At 44.4% G+C, this 10897-nt stretch overlaps 1 protein-coding gene across 1 annotated transcript in view; it reads right to left on the bottom strand.

Annotated features, from left to right (window-relative positions):
* The window catches only part of PPP1R16A (protein phosphatase 1 regulatory subunit 16A), a 315248-nt gene that overhangs the window by 51368 nt on the left and 252983 nt on the right, over nt 1–10897 (bottom strand). Inside the window, exons 5-7 of the mRNA XM_053715494.1 lie at nt 7728–7852; nt 6193–6318; nt 6043–6118 (exon numbers count right to left, since the gene is read on the bottom strand). Of these exons, the coding sequence (XP_053571469.1) occupies nt 6043–6118; nt 6193–6318; nt 7728–7852 (327 nt within the window). The remainder of the gene's footprint in view (nt 1–6042; nt 6119–6192; nt 6319–7727; nt 7853–10897) is intronic.

Consider the following 10897-nt stretch of genomic DNA (forward strand, 5'->3'; position numbering starts at 1 on the left):
GGTTCTGATAATGTACGTTACTGCACTAGGTACGTGTTACAGTATGAGGTGCGGGTGACGTGTATACTAGCAACAGTACAGTGTATGCATTAGGTATGTGTTACAGTATAAGGTGCTGGTGACGTGTATAGTAGCAGCAGTAAGTGTATGCATTAGGTATGTGTTACAGTATAAGGTGCTGGTGACGTGTATAGTAGCAACAGTACAGTGTATGCATTAGGTATATGTTACAGTATGAGGTGCGGGTGACGTGTATAGTAGCAGCAGTACAGTGTATGCATTAGGTATGTGTTACAGTATAAGGTGCTGGCGACGTGTATACTAGCAACAGTACAGTATATGCATTAGGTATGTGTTACAGTATGAGGTGCGGGTGACGTTTATAGTAGCAGCAGTACAGTGTATGCATTAGGTATGTGTTACAGTATGAGGTGCGGGTGACGTGTATAGTAGTAGCAGTACAGTGTATGTATTAGGTATGTGTTACAGTATGAGATGCGGGTGACGTGTATAGTAGCAGCAGTACAGTGTATGCATTAGGTATGTGTTACAGTATGAGGTGCGGGTGAGGTGTATAGTAACAACAGTACAGTGTATGCATTAGGTATGTGTTACAGTATAAGGTGCGGGTGAGGTGTATAGTAGCAAGAGTACAGTGTATGCATTAGGTATGTGTTACAGTATAAGGTGCGGGTGAGGTGTATAGTAGCAACAGTACAGTCTATGAATTAGGTATGTGTTACAGTATGATGTGCGGGTGACGTGTATATTAGCAGCAGTACAGTGTATGCATTAGGTATGTGTTATAGTATGAGGTGCAGGTGACATGTATAGTAGCAGCAGTACAGTGTATGTATTAGGTATGTGTTACAGTATGAGGTGCGGGTGACGTGTATAGTAGCAGCAGTACAGTGTATGCATTAGGTATGTGTTACAGTATAAGGTGCGGGTGATGTGTATAGTAGCAGCAGTACAGTGTATGCATTAGGTATGTGTTACAGTATAAGGTGCGGGTGACCTGTATAGTAGCAGCAGTAAGTGTATGCATTAGGTATGTGTTACAGTATGAGGTGCGTGTGACGTATATAGTAGCAGCAGTACAGTGCATGCATTAGGTATGTGTTACAGTATGAGGTGCGGGTGACCTGTATAGTAGCAGCAGTACATTGTATGCATTAGGTATGTGTTACAGTATAAGGTGGGGTGACGTGTATAGTAGCAGCAGTACAGTGTATGTATTAGGTATGTGTTACAGTATGAGGTGCGGGTGACGTGCATAGTAGCAGAAGTACAGTGTATGCATTAGGTATGTGTTACAGTATGAGGTGCGGGTGACGTGTAAAGTAGCAGCAGTACAGTGTATGCATTAGGTATGTGTTACAGTATCAGGTGCGGGTGACCTGTATAGTAGCAATAGTACAGTGTATGCATTAGGTATGTGTTACAGTATAAGGTGCGGGTGAGGTGTATAGTAGCAACAGTACAGTCTATGAATTAGGTATGTGTTACAGTATGATGTGCGGGTGACGTGTATATTAGCAGCAGTACAGTGTATGCATTAGGTATGTGTTATAGTATGAGGTGCAGGTGACATGTATAGTAGCAGCAGTACAGTGTATGTATTAGGTATGTGTTACAGTATGAGGTGCGGGTGACGTGTATAGTAGCAGCAGTACAGTGTATGCATTAGGTATGTGTTACAGTATAAGGTGCGGGTGATGTGTATAGTAGCAGCAGTACAGTGTATGCATTAGGTATGTGTTACAGTATAAGGTGCGGGTGACCTGTATAGTAGCAGCAGTAAGTGTATGCATTAGGTATGTGTTACAGTATGAGGTGCGTGTGACGTATATAGTAGCAGCAGTACAGTGCATGCATTAGGTATGTGTTACAGTATGAGGTGCGGGTGACCTGTATAGTAGCAGCAGTACATTGTATGCATTAGGTATGTGTTACAGTATAAGGTGGGGTGACGTGTATAGTAGCAGCAGTACAGTGTATGTATTAGGTATGTGTTACAGTATGAGGTGCGGGTGACGTGTATAGTAGCAGAAGTACAGTGTATGCATTAGGTATGTGTTACAGTATAAGGTGCGGGTGACGTGTAAAGTAGCAGCAGTACAGTGTATGCATTAGGTATGTGTTACAGTATCAGGTGCGGGTGACCTGTATAGTAGCAGTAGTACAGTGTATGCATTAGGTATGTGTTACAGTATAAGGTGCGGGTGACGTGTATAGTAGCAGAAGTACAGTGTATGCATTAGGTATGTGTTACAGTATGAGGTGCGGGTGACGTGTATAGTAGCAGCAGTAAATGTATGCATTAGGTATGTGTTACAGTATCAGGTGCGGGTGAGGTGTATAATAACAACAGTAGTGTATGCATTAGGTATGTGTTACACTATGAGGTGCGGTTGATGTGTATAGTAGTAGCATTAAATGTATGCATTAGGTATGTGTTACAGTATGAGGTGCGGGTGACGTGTATAGTAGCAGCAGTACAGAGTATGTATTAGGTATGTGTTACAGTATGAGGTGCGGGTGACGTGTATAGTAGCAGCAGTACAGAGTATGCATTAGGTATGTGTTACACTATGAGGTGCGGGTGACGTGTATAGTAGCAGCAGTACAGAGTATGCATTAGGTATGTGTTACACTATGAGGTGCGGGTGACGTGTATAGTAGCAGCAGTACAGAGTATGCATTAGGTATGTGTTACATTATGAGGTGCGGTTGATGTGTATAGTAGTAGCATTAAATGTATGCATTAGGTATGTGTTACAGTATGAGGTGCGGGTGACGTGTATAGTAGCGGCTGTAAGTGTATGCATTAGGTATGTGTTACAGTATAAGGTGCTGGTGACGTGTATAGTAGCAGCAGTACAGTGTATGTATTAGGTATGTGTTACAGTATGAGGTGCGGGTGACGTGTATAGTAGCAGCAGTAAATGTATGCATTAGGTATGTGTTACAGTATAAGGTGAGGGTGACGTGTATAGTAGCAGTAGTACAGTGTATGCATTAGGTATGTGTTACAGTATAAGGTGCTGGTGACGTGTATAGTAGCAGCAGTACAGTGTATGCATTAGGTATGTGTTACAGTATGAGGTGCGGGTGACGTGTATAGTAGCAGCAGTAAATGTATGCATTAGGTATGTGTTACAGTATGAGGTGCGGGTGACGTGTATAGTAGCAGCAGTAAATGTATACATTAGGTATGTGTTACAGTATGAGGTGCGGGTGACGTGTATAGTAGCAGCAGTAAGTGTATGCATTAGGTATGTGTTACAGTATGAGGTGCGGGTGACGTGTATAGTAGCAGCAGTAAGTGTATGCATTAGGTATGTATTACAGTATGAGGTGCGGGTGACGTGTATAGTAGCAGCAGTACAGTGTATGCATTAGGTATGTGTTACAGTATGAGGTGCGGGTGACGTGTATAGTAGCAGCAGTAAGTGTATGCATTAGGTATGTATTACAGTATGAGGTGCGGGTGACGTGTATAGTAGCAGCAGTACAGTGTATGCATTAGGTATGTGTTACAGTATGAGGTGCGGGTGACGTGTATAGTAGCAGCAGTAAATGTATGCATTAGGTATGTGTTACAGTATGAGGTGCGGGTGACGTGTATAGTAGCAGCAGTAAATGTATACATTAGGTATGTGTTACAGTATGAGGTGCGGGTGACGTGTATAGTAGCAGCAGTACAGTGTATGTATTAGGTATGTGTTACAGTATGAGGTGCGGGTGACGTGTATAGTAGCAGCAGTAAGTGTATGCATTAGGTATGTGTTACAGTATAAGGTGCTGGTGACGTGTATAGTAGCAGCAGTACAGTGTATGCATTAGGTATGTGTTACAGTATGAGGTGCGGGTGACGTGTATAGTAGCAGCAGTAAATGTATGCATTAGGTATGTGTTACAGTATAAGGTGAGGGTGACGTGTATAGTAGCAGCAGTACAGTGTATGCATTAGGTATGTGTTACAGTATAAGGTGCTAGTGACGTGTATAGTAGCAGCAGTACAGTGTATGCATTAGGTATGTGTTACAGTATGAGGTGCGGGTGACGTGTATAGTAGCAGCAGTAAGTGTATGCATTAGGTATGTGTTACAGTATAAGGTGCGGGTGACGTGTATAGTAGCAGCAGTACAGTGTATGCATTAGGTATGTGTTACAGTATGAGGTGCGGGTGAGGTGTATAGTAGCAGCAGTAAGTGTATGCATTAGGTATGTGTTACAGTATCAGGTGCGGGTGACGTGTATAGTAGCAGCAGTAAGTATATACATTAAGTATGTGTTACAGTATAAGGTGCGGGTGACGTGTATAGTAGCAGCAGTACAGTGTATGCATTAGGTATGTGTTACAGTATGAGGTGCGGGTGAGGTGTATATTAGCAGCAGTACAGTGAATGCATTAGGTATGTGTTACAGTATGAGGTGCGGGTGACGTGTATAGTAGCAGCAGTAAGTGTATGCATTAGGTATGTATTACAGTATGAGGTGCGAGTGATGTGTATAGTAGCAGCAGTACAGTATATGCATTATTTATGTGTTACAGTATGAGGTGCGGGTGACGTGTATAGTAGCAGCAGTACAGTGTATGCATTAGGTATGTATTATAGTATGAGGTGCGAGTGACATGTATAGTAGCAGCAGTAAGTATATACATTAGGTATGTGTTACAGTATGAGGTGCGGGTGACGTGTATAGTAGCAGCAGTAAGTGTATGCATTAGGTATGTGTTACAGTATAAGGTGCGGGTGACGTGTATAGTAGCAGCAGTAAGTGTATGCATTAGGTATGTGTTACAGTATGAGGTGCGGGTGACGTGTATAGTAGCAGCAGTAAGTATATACATTAGGTATGTGTTACAGTATGAGGTGCGGGTGACGTGTATAGTAGCAGCAGTAAGTGTATGCATTAAGTATGTGTTACAGTATGAGGTGCGGGTGACGTGTATAGTAGCAGCAGTACAGTGTATGCATTAGGTATGTGTTACAGTATGAGGTGCGGGTGACGTGTATAGTAGCAGCAGTAAGTATATACATTAGGTATGTGTTACAGTATGAGGTGCGGGTGACGTGTATAGTAGCAGCAGTAAGTGTATGCATTAGGTATGTATTACATTACGAGGTGCGAGTGACGTGTATAGTAGCAGCAGTAAGTATATACATTAGGTATGTGTTACAGTATGAGGTGCGGGTGACGTGTATAGTAGCAGCAGTAAGTATATACATTAGGTATGTATTACAGTATGAGGTGCGAGTGACATGTATAGTAGCAGCAGTACAATGTATGTATTAGGTATGTGTTACAGTATGAGGTGCGGGTGACGTGTATAGTAGCAGCAGTAAGTGTATGCATTAGGTATGTATTACAGTATGAGGTGCGAGTGATGTGTATAGTAGCAGCAGTAAGTGTATGCATTAGGTATGTATTACAGTATGAGGTGCGGGTGACGTGTATAGTAGCAGCAGTAAGTGTATGCATTAGGTATGTATTACAGTATGAGGTGCGAGTGATGTGTATAGTAGCAGCAGTACAATGTATGTATTAGGTATGTGTTACAGTATGAGGTGCGGGTGACGTGTATAGTAGCAGCAGTAAGTGTATGCATTAGGTATGTATTACATTACGAGGTGCGAGTGACGTGTATAGTAGCAGCAGTAAGTATATACATTAGGTATGTGTTACAGTATGAGGTGCGGGTGACGTGTATAGTAGCAGCAGTAAGTATATACATTAGGTATGTATTACAGTATGAGGTGCGAGTGACATGTATAGTAGCAGCAGTAAGTGTATGCATTAGGTATGTGTTACAGTATGAGGTGCGGGTGACGTGTATAGTAGCAGCAGTAAGTGTATGCATTAGGTATGTATTACATTACGAGGTGCGAGTGACGTGTATAGTAGCAGCAGTACAGTGTATGCATTAGATAATTGTGTATATGTTGGGTGCAGGTCAGACATATATTGCTGGTTTGGTGCGCACAGCTCTACACCAGTTTTGGAGGGAGGAAGGGGGGCGCTTACACTCACCTACAGGCGTCTCGTCTAACTGAGACTTGGAGTTCAGGTCAGCACCATGAGCAGCCAGCAGCTCCACCATGTGTATCTGTAATAAACGTCTTGTTATACCCATGTGTGTGCCAGACAAAGGGTAGCTAAGCGTCACTGGTCACTACTCACCTGTCCCCAGCAGGCTGCAGCGTGAAGCGGCTCCCACCCCTCCTGGTCCCTGGTATTCACACATGCTTTGTGCTCTAGCAGTAGCTCAGCCGCACCCAGATACCCGTTTGCAGAGGCGATGTGCAGCTGAAACAGACAGGACACATGAGCCAGGTGTCTCCAGGGCCGAGTCACAAACACTGGTTGGTTTTCTCAGATGTCGCCCTTAGTTCACCGTATTTGGAGTTGATGACATTTCATTACATGATTCCTTGCACAATCAGTCACAGCAGTGTCACAGGTACACAGTGTGACCAAATGCAGTGACAGGAAGCACTGCAGGGTTCTGGTCATCTCACAAGCCGACCCCCTACCCTTGTTCCCATCTCATTTGTCACCTAACCTGAAGAGAAAAGTGACCCACATCTGCAGTAATTTCCACCTCACATTGTCCTCTCTAGAGCTTAGCTGGAGCCCCATCCCCAGCTGCAATATCCCTGGAAATGTACATCTGTAGCACCAGTGTCCTGTCCTCTAACTGCTTTTTGGATACATGTAACTGGACTTCTATTCCCTCCGTGACCCAAATGACCTGCTCACTACCAAAGGTCACCTTTCTCACTAGATCTCTGTGATGGACAACAGTCTCCTTCAGTAGGTGGCCCTCATGGCTGTACTTTAAATCCTTAAACTAAACCTCCATCAAAATGTCTCAGCTTTGTGCATGTGGGAAAGAACAGATTCAGCAGAAAGGAGTTTTTGGGGGTAAAAAGAGACATCCTGTTCAGCTTAGTAGAAGAGGTTGCAGGGAGAAGTCAAATTCAACCTCTGGGTAGCCACTTGCTCACTGCTGGTCTGACTGTTCATTTACAGTAAAAGGCACATCATGTTGCCCACTCCCTCAGGTTATCGACTACCATGGTTCAGTCCTTGACCCCCTGTTACCCTCCACTTACACCAATTTCTGGGCAAACTATCAGCTCTTGGATTTCAATGCCAACACTATACAACACACAAATCCAACTTTAAAACCAAGATCTCAATTTCTACAAATGTTTGTGAAATAGCTCATGCTGTATGGCAGTCTTCACTTTAAGCCATGTCAAGGAACAAGTTATCCCTGGTCCCTAGCACCATTCCTATTCAAATGGGCTGATGATATTTGCTTTTCATCAACCCCCTAAATCCGCACAACTGGAGTCATACTTGGCTCTGCGCCACTCATACCTAATCAGCAGGTAATTCATACATCAACATATGGTGTGACATCTCTAGGTTCCATCCCTACTTCACACCACCATGACCCTAATTGCAGTCTATTTAACTCCTTCCTTGACTCCTGCAATCCTATCTGCTCTCCCTGTTCTCTCTTATTCACTGTATGCTGGTGCCAAACTGGTGACCTCTCCTGGAACTCTGTATGAGCGGCTCTGCTCTGGACATCCCTTCGCTGGCATCACATATCCAGGACAATAGAATGCTGATAGCAGTATAGATGTTTGTAATGTTTGGGGTGGCACATCCTGGCTCAAATTAAAGATAAGTTTTTTACTTACCAAACTAATGCCGCTCTGGTCCTGAGAGTTCACCTCCCCGCCCATCTGCACCAGCTGCCTAATATCTTCTATCATCCTCAATTCTGTTGCAGCTCGGGACTCCTCAATCTTCTCCTGAGTTATTCCTGGGGTACAAAAGGGCAGTTATAGGTCCTCTGAGGGTGAAGTAATAGGCATTCTGTAATAGGTTATGTAGCTCCCACATAGGTAGTAAGACAACAATATGCACAGAGCTTATGCACATATGTTCAAACACAAACTGAGGCACAAAGAGAAACTCGTATATAGACACACAACAAAATCTTGTCTGCTCTCTCCACAAGATCTTAATGAATGAGCAATAAGCAGCAAATTACTGAGATATAATCACTGATTCCCCTCTTTCCACCTCGTACACAACAGTATGTCCTCTCTCTCTCTCCACCTCATACACACCAGTATGTCCTCTCTCTCTATCCACCTCGTACACACCAGTATGTCATCTCTCTCTCTCTTTATCCACCTCATACACAACAGTATGTCCTCTCTCTCTCTATCCAACTCGTACACACCAGTATGTCCTCTCTTTATCCACCTCGTACACACCAGTATGTCATCTCTCTCTATCCACCTCGTACACACCAGTATGTCCTCTCTCTCTATCCACCTCGTACACACCAGTATGTCCTCTCTCTCTCTCTTTATCCACCTCGTACACAACAGTATGTCCTCTCTCTCTCTCTTTATCCACCTCGTACACACCAGTATGTCATCTCTCTCTATCCACCTTGTACACACCAGTATGTCCTCTCTCTCTATCCACCTCGTACACACCAGTATGTCCTCTCTCTCTCTCTCTTTATCCACCTCGTACACAACAGTATGTCCTCTCTCTCTATCCACCTCGTACACACCAGTATGTCCTCTCTCTCTCTATCCACCTCGTACACACCAGTATGTTCTCTCTCTCTCTCTCTCTTTATCCACCTCGTACACAACAGTATGTCCTCTCTCTCTCTCTCTCTATCCACCTCGTACACACCAGTATGTCCTCTCTCTCTATCCACCTCGTACACACCAGTATGTTCTCTCTCTCTATCCACCTCGTACACACCAGTATGTCCTCTCTCTCTCTCTCTCTCTCTCTCTCTTTATCCACCTCGTACACAACAGTATGTCCTCTCTCTCTCTATCCACCTCGTACACACCAGTATGTCCTCTCTCTCTATCCACCTCGTACACACCAGTATGTTCTCTCTCTCTATCCACCTCGTACACACCAGTATGTCCTCTCTCTCTCTCTCTCTCTCTCTCTATCCACCTCGTACACACCAGCATGTCCTCTCTCTCTTTATCCACCTTGTACACACCAGTATGTCCTCTCTCTCTTTATCCACATCATACACACCAGTATGTCCTCTCTCTCTCTCTATCCATCTCGCACACACCAGTATGTCCTCTCTCTCGATCCACTTCGTATGCACCAGTATGTCCTCTCTCTCTCTATCGACCTTGTACACACCAGTATGTCCTCTCTCTCTATCTATCCACCTCATAAACACCAATATGTCCTCTCTCTCTCTCTCTATCCACCTCATACACACCAGTATGCCCTCTCTCTCTCTTTCTCTCTATCCATCTCATAGACACCAGTATGTGCTCTCTCTCTCTCTCTATCCACCTCGTATACACAAGTATGTCCTCTCTCTCTCTCTATTCACCTCGTACACACCAGTATGCCCTCTCTCTCTATCCACCTCGTACACACCAGTATGTTCTCTCTCTCTATCCACCTCGTACACACCAGTATGTCCTCTCTCTCTCTCTCTATCCACCTCGTACACACCAGTATGTCCTCTCTCTCTCTCTCTCTCTCTCTCTCTCTCTATCCACCTTGTACACACCAGTATGTCCTCTCTCTCTTTATCCACCTTGTACACACCAGTATGTCCTCTCTCTCTTTATCCACATCATACACACCAGTATGTCCTCTCTCTCTCTCTATCCATCTCGCACACACCAGTATGTCCTCTCTCTCTATCCACTTTGTATGCACCAGTATGTCCTCTCTCTCTCTCTCTCTCTATCGACCTTGTACACACCAGTATGTCCTCTCTCTCTATCTATCCACCTCATAAACACCAATATGTCCTCTCTCTCTCTCTCTCTCTCTATCCACCTCATACACACCAGTATGCCCTCTCTCTCTCTCTCTTTCTCTCTATCCATCTCATAGACACCAGTATGTGCTCTCTCTCTCTCTCTATCCACCTCTCTCTCTCTCTCTCTCTCTATTCACCTCGTACACACCAGTATGCCCTCTCTCTCTCGTCACCTCGAACATACCAGTATGTCCTCTCTCTCTCTATCCATATCGTACACACATCGTATATTATCTATAAGGTCAGTAGGTGCTGGGTGTATAGGAAGAGGTATTAGCAGCAGGTAAGGTCAGTAGGTGCTTCATGTAAAGGAAGAGGTATTAGCAGCAGGTAAGGTCAGTATGTGCTGGGTGTATAGGAAGAGGTATTAGCAGCAGGTAAGGTCAGTAGGTGCTGGGTGTATAGGAAGAGGTATTAGCAGCAGGTAAGGTCAGTAGGTGCTGGGTGTATAGGAAGAGGTATTAGCAGCAGGTAAGGTCAGTAGGTGCTGGGTGTATGGGAAGAGGTATTAGCAGCAGGTAAGGTCAGTAGGTGCTGGGTGTATAGGAAGAGATATTAGTAGCAGGTAAGGTCAGTAGGTGCTGGGTGTATAGGAAGAGTTATTAGCAGCAGGTAAGGTCAGTAGGTGCTGGGTGTATAGGAAGAGGTATTAGCAGCAGGTAAGGTCAGTAGGTGCTGGGTGTATAGGAAGAGGTATTAGCAGCAGGTAGGGTCAGTAGGTGCTGGGTGTATAGGAAGAGGTATTAGCAGCAGGTAGGGTCAGTAGGTGCTGGGTGTATAGGAAGAGGTATTAGCAGTAGGTAAGGTCAGTAGGTGCTGGGTGTATAGGAAGAGGTATTAGCAGCAGGTAAGGTCAGTAGGTGCTGTGTGTATAGGAAGAAGTATTAGCAGCAGGTAAGGTCAGTAGGTGCTGGGTGTATAGGTAGAGGTATTAGCAGCAGGTAAGGTCAGTAGGTGCTGTGTGTATAGGAAGAAGTATTAGCAGCAGGTAAGGTCAGTAGGTGCTGGGTGTATAGGAAGAGGTATGAA

Source organism: Bombina bombina, chromosome 5 (genome assembly GCF_027579735.1).
Source record: "Bombina bombina isolate aBomBom1 chromosome 5, aBomBom1.pri, whole genome shotgun sequence".
Classification (NCBI taxonomy): Eukaryota; Metazoa; Chordata; class Amphibia; order Anura; family Bombinatoridae; genus Bombina; species Bombina bombina.